The following is a 19,296-nucleotide window of genomic DNA, read 5'->3' on the forward strand; positions in this document are numbered from 1 at the left end:
CCCATTCTACTCTGTCGGACCTTCTTGGGCGGCCTGCCGAGGCGCGTCCGCTGAACAATTGTGCAAGACGGCTAGGTGGTCCTCAGTGAACACGTTCATCAGGTTCTATGCCTTTGATACTTCCGCCTCCCAGGATGCTTCCTTTGGACGCGGGGTTCTTGTGCCCACTACGGTGCGTCTCCTCCCATGAGGAACTGCTTTAAGACATCGCCGATGTACTCCCTGTGGAATCCCAGTGTACCCCGCTGCAGAAAAGGAGATTTATGGTAGACTTACCATGGTCAAATCTCTTTCTGAGAGGTGCACTGGATTCCACAGGGCACCCACCCTGATGCACTTAGCTTCTTTGGGTTTGTATGGCATTAGCCTCTAGTCCCTTCTCCTGTCGTGAGAACGTGGTTCTATGTGACTAACATCTACCGTGTCTCTTACCTGCTACTGCATTGGATTGGTTAACGAAACTGAACTGCAGTGCCTGGAGGCGGGGTTGTAGAGGAGGTGGTGCAATGCATCCTGGGAACAGTCAAAGTTTTAGCCTGATGGTGCCTCAAATCAAGATCCAACTCTACACCCCTGATGTAATTCCCTGTGGAATCCAGTGTACCTCGCAGAAAGAAATGTAACCATGGTAAGTCTACCATAAATCTCCTTTTTTCTGATATCTGGTGCTGTCCCTCTATTTCTGACCACAAAAGTCAAGTTGTCAGACTTACTGTACTCCGGAACACACCTAAGCACTATAGTAACGTATTGGCCAATTTTCTGAAGATAAAAGTCCTTAAACACTGGCAAGAGTGCACTTTAAATTTTCACATCCAAGATGCAGCTACGTAAATAAGGCAGTTTAAATACTTACCATCATAAAAGAAAGCATAAGCAGTCAATTACTTTTTCAAAAATAATCGTTATGGTAGACTTACCGTTGATAATTCTATTTCTCCTAAGTCCACAGGAATTACATTGGGATATGAGGTAGTGACAGCGGATTGGCACCAAACGAACAAAGCTTTCGGCCTCCCAGAATGCAACGGGCCCGTCCCTATATCCCTGCCTCCTGGCTCAGGCAAATCAGTTGTTTTCCAAAGCTCAAGGCAGGAGCATCATAGAGACACCTAATCAGGTGAGACGAACACACATGCACACCCTTCCGTACAAGAAGGAAGAGGTTAGTAGGTGAAAGGATCCTCAAATCAGGTGCATCAGGGTGGGATCCCTGTGGACGTAGGAGAAATAGAGTTATCAACGGTAAATCTACCATAACTATTATTTCTCCTGCAGGGTCCACAGGTTATCCACAGGATAACATTGGGACGTCCCAAAGCAATTTAGTGGTGGGGACACTCCTGACTGGACAGGTGAATCCTTGCCCGAATTCAGCATCCTGAGAGGCAAAGTTATCAAAGGCATAATGTCTAATGAATGTGTTAATGGAAGACCATGTGGCTGCCTTACATACTGTATCTGTTCTGCTGAAGCACTATGTTGTGCTGCACAATGACGGACCTACATTACGAGTAGAGCGAGCAGAGACATTAGCCGAAACAGGGAGATCAGCTTGAGAATATGCTTCTGAAATAGTGATTCGAAGCCACCTCGCCAGTGTCTGCTTGTCAGCAGGCCATCCTCTCTTGTGAAATCCGTAGAGAACAAAGAGAGTGTCTGTTTTTGTGATGGCACTGGTACGATCCACGTAGATCTTTAAAGCACGGACTACGTCTAACGATGCATCTCCCGCCGAAAGGTCTGGCCCTTGGAAGGCCGGGAGTACAATTTCTTTGTTAAGGTGGACTTTAGACACCACCTTAGGAAGATACCCAGATTTGGTTCTGAGGACCGCTCTATGTAGATAAAAGAATCAGAAAAGGAGGGCGACATAATAGTGCCCCTAAATCTGAAACTCTTCTAGCTGAAGTAATAGCCAGTAGAAAAAGAACTTTTGCTGTCAACTATTTAAGATCCACTCGTTTTAGTGGTCCATTCCTGCCTGAAGGAATGCTAGGACTCTGGAAACTCTCAAAAGACCTAGGGTCAAATTTCCAGTCACTTCACCACTGAATATAGGCTTGCCATATTCGGTGAAAAATGCGAGCTGAGGAAGGTTTCCTTGCTCTGAGAATTGCTTGAATTACCTGTTGTGAGATACCTCATTCAGGATGGAAGTTTCAAGAGCCATGCCGTCAAAGACAGTCGATCCAGGTGCTTGTGATAGCAAGGACCCTGAGGCAGTAGATCTGGACGTTGAGGGAGTGGGAATGGAGCATCCATCGACAGCCTCTGCAGATCTGTGTACCAATGTCTTCTGGGCCAAGCCGGAGCTATGAGTATCACGGTGCCCCTTCCTTGTTTTGCCTTTCGCATCACCCTGGGTAACAGGGCGATTGGTGGAAACACATGGGCCAGACGAAAGTCCCATCTCACTGACAGGGCATCTACAAAGATCGATTTGGGATCCTTTGTTCTTGACCTGTATGCGAGAACTTTGTTGGTCTCACGGGACGTCATGAGATCTATCTCCGGTAACCTCCACTTGTCCACCAGAATTTGAAAGACTTCAGGGTGTAAAGCCCATTCGTTTACATGAATGGTATGTCGACTGAGAAAATCTGCTTCCCAGTTTAGGACTCCCGGAATGAACACTGCGGACAAGGCTGGATGATGAAGTTATGCCCACTTTAACGTGTGACTTACCTCCTTCATTGCATTTTGGCTGCGATTTCCTCCCTAATGGTTGAGGTACGCTACTGCCATTGCATTGTCCGAGCGGATTTGAACTGGTTTCCCCTGAAGGATGTCCTTTGCCTGAATAAGTGCCATATATATGGCCCGAAGTTGCAATATATTTATTGGTAGGCAACTTGCTTCCAGGGGCAGTAGACCAAGGAAGAAACTCCTTCCTGACTCCGCTCCCCAGCCCTAAAGGCTGGCATCCGTTGTCAGAATTTACCAATCTGATATCCAAAAGCGTCTCTGTTTGTACAGATGGGATGTTTGTAGCCACCAGGCTAATGACCTCCTTACTTCCAGAGGAAGGACCATATTCTGCGTTTTTATTATCTGATGAAAATCATTCCAAATGGAAAGGATCAGATGTTGCAGAGGTCTTGAGTGGAACTGAGCATACTCCACCATGTCGAATGTCGACACCATCAACCCCATCACACGCATTGCTGCCTGAATGGATACCCTTTGACTGTGTAGCAGCTCCTGAATCCTTGACTGAATTTTGGATATTTTGTTCAGAGGTAAAATTACTCTCTGAAGACCCGAATCCCACACAGCCCCCAAGTGAGTCATCCATTGTGACGGAACAAGAGACGACTTTGCCCAATTTATGAGCCAACCGTGTCTCTGCAAACAAGCTATTGTCTGTTGCAGATGACACTGAAGCAATTCCTAAGATTGCGCCAGGATTAATAAGTCGAGGTATGGAAAAATCCTTATCCCCTGCTGACTGAGATAAAATGCCATTACCACCATAATTTTGGTGAATACTCTGGGAGCTGTGACCACTCCAAATGGTAGGGCCTGAAACTGAAAATGTTGCTGGAGGATAGCAAACCTGAGATAGCGCTGATGGGACAGTGCTATAGTAACATGCAGGTAAGCATCCTGGATATCCAGGGATACCATAAAATACTCCGGCTCCATGGCCAAAATAATGGAACGTAAAGTCTCCATATGAAACGGAGGCACCCAAATGTACTTTTTGAGCACTTTGAATGTGAGTATGGGCCGGAACGACCCATTTGGCTTCTGGACTAGAAACAGGTTGGAATAAAAACCTTGTCCTCATTGCATAGGAGGAACTGGAATTGCCACTCCTGACTGAAGCAACTTCTGAACTGCCTCTTGCAAAGCCCTGGCCTTCGTTTCCACTGAAGACGGGCTGGTACAGAAAAACCTTTGAGGAGGGTGTTTCTTGAAAGCAAACGCATAACCGTGAGATACCGCTTCTTGCACCCAGGCATCTGTGGCAAACTGTGCCAGATCTGTGTAAACTGAAGACGTCGGCCTCCCACCCTGGGGTCCTCCGGCCCTCTGGTAGCCCAGTGCTTTTTAATCTTACAGGACTTGTCAGATTGAGATGGTTTGCCATAACCCTTTACTTTTGCTTTTTTTCGAGTCCGAAAGGGCCAAAAAGCTGGAAATCTAGGCTTGGATTTGTGTGTGGAAGGAAACTTCACTTTCTTGGAGACTGCTTCTGACTCCAAAATACTGTTTCATTATTTACCAAAAGGAATATCTCCAGTAAAAGGCGAAGACTCCAGAACCTTCTTGGATTCGGAGTCAGCTTTCCATATAGCCAAACCACTTTGCGAGCTGCTACTGCTGAGACTGCTGCCTGGGAGGCAATTGTACCCATATCCAAGACTGCTTTTTCCATAAAAATAGCCACCTGTTTGATATGTGCAATATGGGATTTTTGCTCTCTAGATGCCAATGAAAGATCATCCTCCAGTGCATCAGCCCAGGCTGCCACTGCTGCAGACCCGGAGTGCAATGAGTCCTCATCCTCAGACGAGTTCTCATCTGAAACGTGTAGACTGTGAAGATGTTGTTTCAGGTCTGTGATTTACTTACCACCGGCCTTTTATCTTGTTTTTGTTGAGAGGCTGCCGATTCCTGTACTGGATGTGATAAACCCCAGGTGGAATGTTGCATGTAAGGGTTAATAGGGTGTCCTATCCCTGTTATAGGAGCTGGCATTATCCACTCAGCTATGCTGGATAATGTCTGTGCAAAGTAGCCAATGGTGGTTCAACCTGAACTTGTGCCTGCCTTGGATTATTCAAGAGGCTTTGGTGAAAGCTGAAACAATTTGCACATAATCCATTTTGAACCAGATCCTGAGAGGTTAACCCAACTTTGCAAGACAAACATGAAATGAGTGTAGGTGCTGCTGTGGAGAGTGTATCCTCCTCACCCTTGCCTCTCTTAGACATGATAAATAAATCACAGACCTGTAGAGTGTTAACTGCACAATTTTTGACTGCAGTGACTTTAAAATTTGTTAAAGTGACATACAATCCGATCCCTCCCTGCCTTGCACCAGCATTGAGGATCGGAATATACAGAAACTGACAGAATTATAGTAAAGTCAGCAATCACACTAGCAATCAGTCACAGGTTATACATTAGAATAATAAGCAACATGAGCACATAATCAACTACAGATAAATTTCAAGTATGTAGGAGAAACATATTACTCCATTACCTTATATCAGAGTTTAAACGTATTCAGTGGCACAGCGAAAGAAACAGCAGCAATAGTTTACAGACTCATATGCATCAGGCACTTATCCAACTATTCATACTCAAAAGGTAGATAGAGACTTAGGAGGTAATTCAGAGCTGATCACAGCAGCAAATTTGTTAGCAGTTGGGCAAAACCATGTGCACTGCAGGTGTGGCAGATATAACATTTGCAGAGAGAGTTAGATTTGGGTGGGTTATTTTGTTTCTGGGCAGGGTAATACTGGCTGCTTTATTTTTACACTGCAATTTAGATTTCAGTTTGAATACACCACACCCAAGTCTAACTCTCTCTGCACGTTATATTTGCCCCTCCTCCCCTGCAGTGCACATGGTTGTGCCCAACTGCTAACAAATTTGCTGTTGCGATCAACTCTGAATTACCCCCTTAGTGCTGTATCACCCATCTCAGGAGAGTGGGATACAGGGAGACTTCAGCCCGCTTCCAGGATCGATCAATACGTTAGGGAACGCTGAGTGGACCCAGATTCTATTAGTGTACACAACCGCCCCGTGAACCTACAGTGAACACAGACGCCCAAGTGAACACTGACGCACCAGTCATACAGCCGTCTATGCTGCGACTGGGTCCTTTTAGATACACAGCATTTCAGACGGATAGCAGGAACTCAGTTCATGGCGGTAAACTCTGAGAAAACTGGTCATGAACCTGGGGGGGGGGCAACCAAGGGAGCGTCATACTCCCCACTGTTGACATCAACCCTAGGGACTGTGGCCTCATACTACCACTGGAGCCTATGATCCCTGAGGCCTACCGCTGGTGCACCTGAGGTGGCAGCCGCATCAGCGACTGTTCAGTAGTCTCCAACCCAAAACAGTGCGGCTGTGTCTCGCATATCCCCCTACTAAGCGGAACCAATGCCTTACCTTCTCCCCGTGCTCCGGCACAGCCTGGTAACATCTGCAGGACTTGCTAGTACATCCTACAGAGACGCCCGCCGAAACAGCACTGTACACGTGGGTAAGCGTTGCCGCTCAAACAAAACCACAGACTATAAAAATAAAATAAAATATTTATGGCTGCTAAAAACCAGCAGCCCATTGACTATGGTCTGGATCCTGCCGCGCCATTGCATTCTGGGAGGCCGAAGCTTTGATCGTTTGATGCCAATCCGCTGTCGCTACCTCATATCCCAATGTTATCCTGTGGATAACCTGTGGACCTTGCAAGAAAATAGCAAGTTATTAAAGGCGCATAATATGCTATCAGTGGTCTAAACTGCAATGGAAATTGATGATCCTAACCTGGGTGGAGATTTCTCGTAGCCATGGTCATGTTTGCTGTAAGGCTTTTGGTTCCCAAATCCATTTAAGATGAAAGGAGATGGTTCACATGACGAACACTCTATAATAATAATAATAATAATAATAAAAATATATATAACACAGGCTATATTATAATGAAATGAGAATGATTATACTGTAGTTTGTTTTCTTTCAGAGCATTTTCTGACTCACATGTTCATAGTACTGTACAATCTACTACTATGCTACTGCAGGCCTGTCAGGAGGAAAACGTAGTATAACGTCAGAAAAACTGCAGTGCTGTCTGAACAGCATGTGTTTTTTGCGCATCTTGTGTCAGTAGCATTTCTGGCATTGTATGCCGATTTGTTTTGTGTGAGATACAACATTTACTAGGCACTACACGGATGTGAAGTGTAATGTCTGGAAGTGTTGCACTAGGATTTCACTTATAGACATAAAGTACTCCCCATTGTTGTACAGGTGGAGTCTCAGATATCCAAACTGCAGTTATGGTAGAATGGGTCGACAGTCAAAAGGCTGACACCAAATTGTCAACATGCACAAAGTAGACATGGTCAAATGATCAACACAGTTGACGCAACATTTTTTGGGGTCATGTTTTACCTTGGAGCACATGGAAACCAAATGAGTGCGTCCCCTCGCTGCAGGTTACTATTCCCAATTGTAGTCCATGTGGATGGTAAAGTATAAAAAATTAAAAGATAAAAATGGAAAAAACCTAACGTTGACTATACGCTGTGTCGATCATGGTCATGTTGACCATCTGCTCCTGTTGACCTTTTGTTAATGTCGACTTATTGGCTGTCGACCTGTCATCCAGATACCCCAAAATTATCTGGAAGGGCAGGTTGGTGCAGGCGTAAAGCACTGTAGAGGAGCGCGGCGCAGCCAGGAAGCAGCCGCAGCCCAGGAGTCCTGATGGCTGCAGAGTCAGTGTGGAGTTCAGGATTTGGAAGCTGCAGCTGGCAGCTCGGCCAGGGGACTCAGGAACCACAGTGTTAGTTTAGTAGGGTCCACTGGGAAGCCGTGTCACTCCAGGCGCCGAGTCAGACAGGTGGGTGACGCGGGATAGTGCATCAGAAAGGACCTACGGTTTTTGCAATATATGGATATGGGAGACTCAACCTGTATTACAGTATAAGCCTGCATTTCCCCACCAAGGTATTTTAATAAAATAAACTCATCATCAGAGTGCATGTGTAAACTACTGCACCCAGTCAAAAACAGGATTTTAATACGACCGGTAAATCCTTTTCTCCTAGTCCGTAGAGGATGCTGGGGTCCACTTCAGTACCATGGGGTATAGAAGGTTCCGCAGGAGCCATGGGCACTTTAAGACTTTTCAAGGGTGTGAACTGGCTCCTCCCTCTATGCCCCTCCTCCAGACCTCAGTATAGGAACTGTGCCCAGGGAGACTGACATTTCGAGGAAAGGATTTACTTTTAAATTAACGGTGAGATTCATACCAGCTCACACTTCAACCATGCCGCACAGCATGGCATTCAACTTAACACACGCCAACGGGAATGAACAAGTTTTGCAACATGCTGAAAATAATCGTAACACAACACTTGTGTAACTACAAACTAACAACTGCAGGTAAAGTACGCACTGGGTCGGGTGCCCAGCATCCTCTACGGACTAGGAGAAAAGGATTTACCGGTAGGTATTAGAATCCTGTTTTCTCATACGTCCTAGAGGATGCTGGGGTCCACTTCAGTACCATGGGGTTATACCAAAGCTCCAGTACAGGCGGGAGAGTGCGGATGACACTGCAGCACCGATTGACCAAAATTGAGGTCCTCATCGGCCAAGGAGTCAAACCTGTAAAACTTTGCAAACGTGTTTGCCCCTGACCAAGTAGCTGCTCTGCAAAGTTGTAACGCCGAGACCCCCCAGGAAGCCGCCAAGGATGAGCCCACCTTTCTAGTAGAATCGGCATTTACAGACTTCGGTATCGGCAATCCTGCCGGGGAATGAGCGTGCTGAATCGTCCCTCTGATCCAGCGCGCAATGGTCTGCTTAGAAGCAGGACACCCAATCTTGTTGGAAGCATACAGGATACAGTCTCTGTTTTCCGTATCCTAGCTGTTCTTTTGACAAATCTTCAATGCTCTAACCACATCAAGAGACTTTGACGCAGTGAAGGTGTCAGTAGCCACTGGCACCACAATAGGTTGGATTATATGGAAAGACGAAACCACCTTCGGAAGAAATTGTTGGCGAGTTCTCAACTCTGCCTTATCTTCATGGAAGATCAGGTAAGGGCTCTTGTGAGACAAGGCCCCCAACTCAGACTCCTTTCCTGGTCTGAATAAGAGTCGGGATGACTTCTTTGGGAATACCCTTTCAGGCTAGGATCCGGCGCTCAACAGCCATGCCGTCACACGTAGCCGCGGTAAGTCCTGATACACGCACGGCCCCTGCTGCAGCAGGTCCTCGCGAAGAGGAAGAGGCCGAGGATCTTCTATAAGCAACTCCTGAAGATCTGGATACCACGCCTTGTTCTTATGAGTTTGAGAACTTTTGGTATCAGTGGAAGTGGAGGGAAGACATACACCGACCGAAACACCCACTGTGACACCAGTGCATCCACTGCTATTGCTTGAGGGTCTCTTGACCTGGAACAATATCTCTGAAGCTTCTTGTTGAGACGAGATGCCATCATGTCTACTTGAGGAACTCCCCAAAAACTTGTCACCTCTGTGAAGACTTCTTGGTGGAGGCCCCACTCTCCTGGATGGAGATCGTGTCTGCTGAGGAAGTCTGCTTCCCAGTTGTCCACTCCCAGAATGAAAATTGCCGACAGAGCTCTTGCATGTCTTTCTGCCCAGAGGAGGATCTTTGTCACCTCTGCCATTGCCGCTCTGCTTTTCGTTCCGCCCTGACGGTTTATGTACGCGACTGCTGTTACATTGTCCGACTGGATCTGCACGGGTCGATCTTGAAGAAGATGCACAGCTTGTAGAAGGCCGTTGTAAATGGCTCTCAATTCCAGAACGTTTATGTGAAGACAGGATTCCTGACTTGACCATTTTCCTTGGAAGCTTTTTCCCTGTGTGACTGCTCCCCAGCCTCGAAGACTTGCATCCGTAGTTACTAGGACCCAGTCCTGAATCCCGAACCTGTCTAATAGGTGAGAACTGTGTAGCCACCACAGGAGCGAAATCCTGGCTTTGGAGGACAGGATTATCTTCTGGTGCATGTGTAGGTGGGATCCGGACCACTTGTCCAACAGGTCCCACTGGAATACTCTGGCATGGAATCGGCCAAACTGTATGGCCTCGTAGGCCGCTACCATCTTTCCCAACAACCGAATGCATTGATGGATCGACACTCTTGTTGGTTTAAAAATTTGTCTGACCATTCTCTGGATTTCCAGAGCCTTTTCTACTGGAAGAAATACCCTCTGTACTTGTGTGTCCAGTATCATCCCCAGAAAGGACAATCTTGTCGTCGGTTCCAACTGTGACTTTGGAAAATTCATGATCCAACCATGTTGTTGGAGTACTGGTATTGACTCCTTGTTGTCGAAGGAGGACCATCATCTCTGCCATCACCTTGGTGAATACCCTCGGTGCCGTGGAGAGTCCGAACGGCAATGTCTGGAACTGGTAATGGCAATCCTGTACTGTGAATCTCAGATAAGCTTGATGAGGAGGATAAATGGGAACATGTAAGTAAGCATCTTTTATGTCTACTGACCTCATGAAGTCCCCTTCCTCCAGACTGGAAATCACTGCCCTCAGAGATTCCATCTTGAACTTGAATCTTTTCAGGTAGAGATTCAGAGATTTCAGGTTTAAAATCAGTCTGACCGAGCCGTCCGGCTTCGGAACTACGAAGAGGCTTGAATAAAACCCTTCTCCCTGTTGTGACAAGGGTACCAGGACAATGACTTGATCCTGACATAATTTTTGAATTGCGGCTGTTACTACTTCTCTGTCCGGAAGAGAAGCTGGCAAATGTCGATTTGAAAAATCGGCATGGGGGGACGTCTTGAAACTCCAGTTTGTATCCATGGGCCACTATTTGCAAAACCCATGGGTCCAGGCCAGATTGAACCCAGAGCTGACTAAAAAGTTTTAGACGTGCTCCCTCCCGAGCGGACTCCCGCAAGGGAGCCCCAGCGTCATGCTGCAGATTTGGAAGAAGCAGGGGTTGATTTCTGCTCCTGTGATCCTGGAGGCGCTGTGGACTTTTTTCCTCTTCCCCTCCCTCTACCTACAAAGAAAGGTGAACCTTTACCCTTTTTGTATTTGTTGGGGCGAAAGGACTGCATCTGAGAGTGATGTGTCTTTTTTGCCGGCGCAGGAGCATAAGGCAAGAAGGTCAACTTACCTGCGGTAGCCGCAGAGACTAAAACATCCAGTCCATCTACAAACAAGGCCTCACCTTTATACGGGAGAGTCTCCATATTTCTTTTGGAATCTGCGTCAGCAGGCGAATCCACAACGCCCTCTGAGCTGAGACTGCCATGGTAGCGGCTTTTGAACCCAAGAGCCCAATATCTTTCATGGCTTCTAGCATGTATGCAGCAGCGTCTTTAATATGACCTAACGTTAGGAGTATCTTGTCTCTATCTATCGTGTCAATTTTAGATGACAAGTTGTCTGACCATTTTTCGATAGCACTACTCACCCACGCACAAGCAATGGTGGGCCTGAGTAGCGTACCATTGGCCACATAAATAGATTTTAACGTAATAGATATTTGGGGGTTGGGGGCTGCGCTAATACCACTTTGTTTATAAAGTAGCTGCTGGGAGAAAAAGGGGGTTTATCCACTCCCCCTATCTATGGATAATGTAAAAAGAAAAAGGGGATCCCCCGCGCTCACTCTACACAAAGTTCAGGCACACATAACTTTGTTAAAAGATTTTTTTATTTTATTGTTAATGGTTAATAAAGTTTTTCAGAAATAAAAAAATGTTTTTTTTAAAAATTAAGTTCATATATAAAAAAGTTGTTTTGAAACTGTAAATTCATATATATATATAAAAAATTCATAAACATAAAAAATTATTTCTATATGAGAAAAACTTAATAAATATATATATATATATATATATATATATATATATATATATATATATATATATATATATATATATATATATATATATATATATATATATATATATATATATGTACAGAAAAAACCTAATACCGGTATACAACAGACATATAAGACAATGCAAGATAGTGGAAAAAAGGAGTAAAGGAATAAATGATAATTTAGACAGACACGCTTCAGCGTTTTACTCTGTCTGTATTCCTATTTATGTTTGTATCTCAGAATGCACCATTTGTATGTCTCTATTATGTTCGTGTATCAATCTGTGTATATACACAAGTCTTTATCAGAGGTGCTCAGCTCGTCCTTATGCAGAAGGGGACGTCCCTCTAGTGAAGGGAAAGTAGACTGATGTGAAAAAGTTCTCCGTGGGTTAGGGGGTATATTGTGAAGAATCTTCTTTCCCCACTAACCTTGTATTGTCTTATATGTCTGTTGTATACCGGTATTAGGTTTTTTCTGTACATATATAATTTTAAAAAACATTTTTTTATTTCTGAAAAACTTTATTAACCATTAACAATAAAATAAAAAAATCTTTTAACAAAGTTATGTGTGCCTGAACTTTGTGTAGATTTTAACGTAGTCTCAAACTTGCGGTCTGCCGGCTCCTTTAGTGAAGCCGTCCCAGGTGCAGGGAGAATCACCTTTTTAGTTAAACGTGACAGGGCACTGTCTAGAACTGGGGGTGACTCCCATCTTTTCCTGTCCTCTGCCAGGAAAGGATAAGCAACCTGAATTCTTTTGGGAATCTGAAATTTCTTTTCAGGGTTTGCACAAACTCCCTCAAAGAGAATATTTAGCTCGTGAGAAGGAGGGAAAGTTACATTAATTTTCTTTTCCTTATAAAAATAAGCCTTCTCCTGTGGTAAAGGAGGGGCTTCCGTAACTTCCAAGACCTCCTTAATAGCAACAATCATGTACTGAATGCTTTTTGCCAATTTAGGATCTATTCCCCTGGAATCACTAGTGTCGACACAGGAATCAGAGTCTGTGTCGGTATCCGTTTGTACTATTTGTGCAAATGGTCTCTTATGTGACCCAGAGGGGTCCCCTGTGGATGAAAGGGCAGAACTATGAAAAATCACATCTTCCACTGATTTTCTCCAGTTATCTGCATGAGACTCAGACTTATCCAATCTCTTACTGATCTGATTCACACTATCACGTAATTCTTTCACCCATTCAGTCTCGTGGTGTGCCGGCAGCACATTACCACTCTGTGTCCCTAAAATGGCTCCCTCAGGGGAAGAGCTCCCTGCCTCAGACATGTCACACAAGTGCACAAACACACCACAGACACTCCGGGACTTATAGGGGACAGACCCACAGTAAAATCTGTCAGAAGGACACAGAAGGATTTGCCAGCTCACAACCCAGCGCTAGTGATAAAAACCCCTGTGTAACACAAAAATGCCCACAGACCTGCAGCGCTTTTATAATGATAAATTCACAATACAGCACCAATTTACACTGTGCCCCCCCCCCCCCCCCCCCCCCCCCCGTTTTGCACCCTGATACTTGTTCAGAAGTGGAGGAGGACCAGCGTTCTTCTCTGCAGCTTGCTTGGAGAGAAAATGGTGCTGAGCAGTGTGCTGGCTGAGTGAGGAGGAAGCCCCGCCCCTGTAATGGCACGTTTCCCCTCAGCAATTTCAATACTAATTTGTATACTGGCGGGGGGAGGGCTGTGCCTCAGCAAATTATGTCCACTTATTAACCAGTTTTCTCTTACGTCCTAGAGGATGCTGGGGACTCCGTAAGGACCATGGGGTATAGACGGGCTCCGCAGGAAACATGGGCACCTATAAAGAACTTTTAGTATGGGTGTGCACTGGCTCCTCCCTCCATGCCCCTCCTCCAGACCTCAGTTAGATCTTGTGCCCAGAGGAGATAGGGTGCATTACAGGGAGCTCTCCTGAGTTTTCTGTGTAAAAGAATTTTGTTAGGTTTTTTTATTTTCAGGGAGCACTGCTGGCAACAGACTCCCTGCATCGTGGGACTGAGGAGAGAGAAGCAGACCTACTTAAATGATAGGATCTGCTTCTTAGGCTACTGGACACCATTAGCTCCAGAGGGAGTCGGAACACAGGTCTCACCCTGGGGTTCGTCCGGGAGCCGCGCCGCCGTCCTCCTCGCAGAGCCGGAAGATAGAAGCCGGGTGAGTATGAGAAGAAGAGAAGACTTCAAGGCGGCAGAAGACTTCAGATCTTCATTACCGCTGCGCGCCATTGTTCCCACACAACACACACAGGCACAGATGGGTGCAGGGCGCAGGGGAGGCGCCCTGGGCAGCAATAAACCTCGTTTTTGGCACAGATATATATATTTATATATTAGGCTGCGGAGGCAGCAAATAGACGATCCCCCGCCATTTTTATGAAATTGAAGCGGGACCGAAGCCCGCCGCTGGAGGGGGCGGATCTTGATCCCTCAGCACTAACCAGCGCCATTTTCTCCACAGAAGCTGCAGAGAATGCTGGCTCCCCGGACTCTCCCCTGCTGAACGCATCAGAGGGCTGAAAAAAAGAGGAGGGGGGCACATTTCAAATGCAGTGAGTGGGAATAGCATTGGCATTATATCTAAAAGCGCTATATGGGTTTTCCAGTGTCAGTTTGGCGCTGGGTGTGTGCTGGCATACTCTCCGTCTCTCCAAAGGGCCTGGTTGGGGAATTGTCCCTGTATAGTTATATCCCTGTGTGTGTGGAGGGGTCGGTACGTGCGTGTCGGCATGTCTGAAGTGGAAGGCTTATCAAAGGAGGAGGTGGAGGAGATGAGTGGTGTGTCCCAGTCGGTAGTGCCGACTCAGGAATGGATGGATATGTGGCATATGTTAAATGCAAGTGTAGCATCATTGCATAAGAGGCTAGACAAAGCAGAATCCAGGGTGACAGCAGGGGGTCAATCCACGGATTGGACAGACTCACAGGGCCCGTCAGGGTCTCAAAAGCGTCCCTTGTCACAAATTGTGGACAGATACCGACACGGACTCTGATTCCAGTGTCGACTATGATGATGCTAGATTGCACCCTAGGGTGGCAAAAACTATTCAGTATATGATTATTGCAATAAAAGATGTTTTGCATATCACAGACGACCCCTCTGTTCCCAACATGAGGGTGCGCATGTATAAGGAAAAGAAACCTGTGGTAAACTTTCCTCCATCTCATGAACTTAATGAGTTATTTGAAAAAGCTTGGGAATCTCCAGATAAGAGACTGCAGATTCCCAAACAGGTTCTTATGGCGTACCCTTTCCCCACACAAGACAGGGCACGTTGGGAATCCTCTCCCATAGTGGACAAGGCTCTAACACGCCTGTCCAAGAAGGTGGCGCTGCCGTCTCCAGATACAGCGGACCACAGGCAGGAGACTACATTAAAGTCTATTTATACACATACTGGTACTTTACTTGGACCGGCAATTGCGTCGGTATAGGTATGTAGTGCAGTTGCAGCTTGGACAGATACCCTGTCAGCTGATCTTGATACCCTAGATAGGGATACTATTTTGCTAACTTTAGCACATATTAAAGACGCAGTCTTATATATGAGAGACGCTCAAAGAGGAGACATTGGATTGTTGGGTTCCAGAGCCAATGCCATGGCGATTTCAGCGAGACGATCCTTATGGACCCGCCAATGGACGGGTGATGCGGATTCAAAAAAGCATATAGAGGTTTTACCCTATAAGGGTGATGTGTTGTTTGGGGATGGGCTCACGGACCTGGTTTCCACAGCTACCGCAGGTAAATCTACCTTTTTACCTTTTGTTCCCCAACAGCAAAAGAAAACTCCACAGTATCAGATGCAGTCCTTTCGGTCGCAAAAGCCCAGAAGAGGTCGGGGCTCCTCCTTCCTTGCCAGAGGTAAGGGTAGAGGGAAAAGAGCACCTGCCGCGGCGGGTTCCCAGGAACAGAAGTCCTCCCCGGCTTCTACAAAATCCACCGCAGGACGCTGGGGCTCCCCTGCTGGAGTCCGCACCGGTGGGGGCACGCCTTCGACTTGTCAGCCAGGTCTGGGTTCGGTCAGACGTAGATCCTTGGGCGATGGAGATAGTTTCCCATGGCTACAAGCTGGAATTCGAAGAGGTGCCCCCACGCTGATTTTTCAAGTCGGCCTTACCAGCTTCTACCCCAGAGCGGGAAGTAGTGTTAGCTGCAATTCAAACGCTGTGTCAACAGCAAGTGATTATCGGGGTTCCCCTGAGCCAACAGGGAAAAGGGTACTATTCGACCCTCTTTGTGGTCCCGAAGCAGGATGGTTCGGTCAGGCCCATTTTAAATCTAAAATCCCTAAATCTGTACCTGAAACGTTTCAAATTCAAGATGGAATCGCTCCGAGCTGTAATAGCCAGCCTGGAAGGGGGGGATTTTATGGTGTCACTGGACATAAAGGATGCTTACCTTCATGTCCCCATATATCCCGCTCATCAGGAGTACCTGAGATTCGCGGTACAGGATTGTCATTTCCAGTTTCAGACGTTGCCGTTTGGGCTTTCAATGGCCCCGAGGATTTTCACCAAGATAATGGCGGAAATGATGGTGATCCTGTGCAGGCAAGGAGTCACAATTATCCCATACTTGGACGATCTCCTGATAAAGGCGAGATCAAAAGATCAATTACTGAAGAACGTGTCACTCTCTCTAAGAGTGCTCCAGCAACACGGTTGGATTCTCAATCTGACAAAATCACAGTTGGTTCCAACAACTCGACTATCGTTCCTAGGCATGATACTAGACACGGAACGAAAGAAGGTTTTTCTCCCGTTGGAAAAAGCCCAGGACCTCCAGAACACGGTCAGAGACCTGCTAAAGCTAAAAAGAGTGTCAGTTCAGCAATGCACTCGAGTTCTGGGGAAAATGGTGGCAGCCTACGAGGCCATTCCCTTCGGCAGGTTCCATGCAAGGACGTTTCAATGGGACCTTCTGGACAAGTAGTCCGGGTCCCATCTACAAATACATCAGAAAATAACACTGTCCCCAAGGGCCAGCGTGTCTCTCCTATGGTGGCTGCAAAGTGCTCACCTTCTAGAGCGTCGCAGGTTCTGCATTCAGGACTGGGTTCTGGTAACCACGGACGCGAGCCTCCGAGGATGGGGAGCAGTCACCCAAGGAAGAAACTTTCAAGGACTATGGTCAAGCCAGGAGTCCTGTCTGCACATCAACATGCTGGAATTAAGGGCCATATACAATGGCCTTCGGCAAGCGGAGGGTCTTCTTCGCAACCTACCAGTCTGATTCAATCGGACAATGTCACAGCCGTGGCTCATGTGAACCGCCAAGGCGGGACAAGGAGCAGAGTCGCGATGGCGGAAGCCACCAGGATTCTTTGCTGGGCGGAAAATCACGTAAGCTTTCTGTCAGCTGTCTTCATTCCGGGAGTGGACAACTGGGAAGCAGACTTCCTCAGCAGACACGGCCTCCATCCAGGAGAGTAGGGACTTCATCAAGAAGTCTTTGCAGAGATAACGGGTCTCTGGGGAGTTCCTCAAATAGACATGATGGCGTCACGCCTCAACAAGAAGCTTCGGAGGTACTGTGCCAGGTCCCGGAACCCTCAGGCAATAGCAGTAGACGCTCTGGTAACGCCATGGGTGTTCCAGCCGGTCTATGTGTTTTCTCCTCTGCCTCTCATCACAAAGGTGTTGAGGATCATAAGACGGACAAGAGTACAGACAATACTCATTATTCCAGACTGGCCTCGAAGGGCCTGGCACTCAGATCTTCAGGAGATGCTCGCAGAAGATCCTTGGCCTCTTCCACTAAGGGAGGACCTGTTACAGCAAGGACTCTGCACGTTCCAAGACTTACCGTGGTTACGTTTGACGGCATGGCGGTTGAACGCCGGACCCTAGCTGAGAAGGGTCATACCTACTCTAATAAAGGCTAGGAAGGAGGTGACGGCGAAACATTATCACCGTATCTGGAGGAAGTATGTATCTTGGTGTGAAGCCAGGAATGCTCCTACGGAAGATTTCCACCTGAGCCGTTTTCTCCACTTTCTACAGGCAGGAGTGGATATGGGCCTGAAGTTGGGCTCTGTTAGGGTACAGATTTCAGCCTTATCGATACTCTTTCAGAAGGAATTGGCTTCTCTTCCAGAAGTCCAGACTTTTGTGAAGGGAGTGCTACACATCCAGCCTCCAGTGGCGCCATGGGACCTGAACGTGGTGTTACAGTTCCTTAAGTCACACTGGTTTGAACCCCTTAAAACGGTTGAGTTGAAATTTCTCACCTGGAAGGTGGTCATGTTATTGGCCTTAGCTTCGGCAAGGCGGGTGTCTGAATTGGCGGCATTGTCTCACAAGAGCCCCTACTTGATTTTCTCTAACGTCCTAGTGGATGCTGGGGACTCCGTCAGGACCATGGGGAATAGCGGCTCCGCAGGAGACAGGGCACAAAAAGTAAGCTTTTAGGATCACATGGTGTGTACTGGCTCCTCCCCCTATGACCCTCCTCCAAGCCTCAGTTAGGTTTTTGTGCCCGTCCGAGCAGGGTGCAATCTAGGTGGCTCTCTTAAAGAGTTGCTTAGAAAAAGTTTTTAGGTTCTTTATTTTCAGTGAGTCCTGCTGGCAACAGGCTCACTGCTACGAGGGACTTAGGGGAGAGAAGTGAACTCACCTGCGTGCAGGATGGATTGGCTTCTTAGGCTACTGGACACCATTAGCTCCAGAGGGAGTCGGAACACAGGTCTCGCCCTGGGGTTCGTCCCGGAGCCGCGCCGCCGACCCCCCTTGCAGATGCTGAAGATTGAAGAGGTCCGGAACCAGGCGGCAGAAGACTTTCAGTCTTCATCAGGTAGCGCACAGCACTGCAGCTGTGCGCCATTGTTGTCAGCACACTTCACACAGCGGTCACGGAGGGTGCAGGGCGCGGGGGGGGGCGCCCTGGGCAGCAATGTATAATACCTGTATGGCGAAAAATACATCACATATAGCCCTTGAGGCTATATGGATGTATTTAACCCCTGCCAGATATCACAAACTCCGGAGAAGAAGCCCGCCGAAAAGGGGGCGGGGCCTATTCTCCTCAGCACACCGCCATTTTCCCTCACAGAAATGCTGGTGGGAAGGCTCCCATGCTCTCCCCTGCACTGCACTACAGAAACAGGGTTAAAACAGAGAGGGGGGGCACTGATTTGGCGATATGAATATATATTAAATGCTATAAGGGAGGAACACTTATATAAAGGTTGTCCCTGTATAATTATAGCGTTTTGGTGTGTGCTGGCAAACTCTCCCTCTGTCTCCCCAAAGGGCTAGTGGGTCCTGTCCTCTATCAGAGCATTCCCTATGTGTGTGCTTTATGTCGGTACGTGTGTGTCGACATGTATGAGGAAAATGTTGGTGAGGAGGTGGAGCAAATTGCCTGTAATGGTGATGTCACTCTCTAGGGAGTCGACACCGGAATGGATGGCTTATTTATGGAATTACGTGATAATGTCAACACGCTGCAAGCCGGTTGACGACATGAGACGGCCGGCGATCAAATTAGTACCTGTCCAGGCGTCTCAAACACCGTCAGGGGCTGTAAAACGCCCATTTACCTCAGTCGGTCGACACAGACCCAGACACGGACACTGATTTCAGTGTCGACGGTGAAGAAACAAACGTATTTTCCTTTAGGGCCACACGTTAAGGGCAATGAAGGAGGTGTTACATATTTCTGATACTACAAGT

At 47.1% G+C, this 19,296-nt stretch overlaps 1 protein-coding gene across 8 annotated transcripts in view; it reads right to left on the bottom strand.

Moving 5' to 3' along the window:
* Positions 1–19,296, bottom strand: part of LOC135008331 (uncharacterized) — a 280,518-nt gene that overhangs the window by 85,037 nt on the left and 176,185 nt on the right. For all 8 annotated transcript variants that reach the window (XM_063952195.1, XM_063952199.1, XM_063952192.1 and 5 more), the window contains exon 5: positions 6,520–6,619. In XM_063952195.1, the coding sequence (XP_063808265.1) occupies positions 6,520–6,619 (100 nt within the window). The remainder of the gene's footprint in view (positions 1–6,519; positions 6,620–19,296) is intronic.

Source organism: Pseudophryne corroboree, chromosome 2 (assembly GCF_028390025.1).
Source record: "Pseudophryne corroboree isolate aPseCor3 chromosome 2, aPseCor3.hap2, whole genome shotgun sequence".
Taxonomy (NCBI): domain Eukaryota; kingdom Metazoa; phylum Chordata; class Amphibia; order Anura; family Myobatrachidae; genus Pseudophryne; species Pseudophryne corroboree.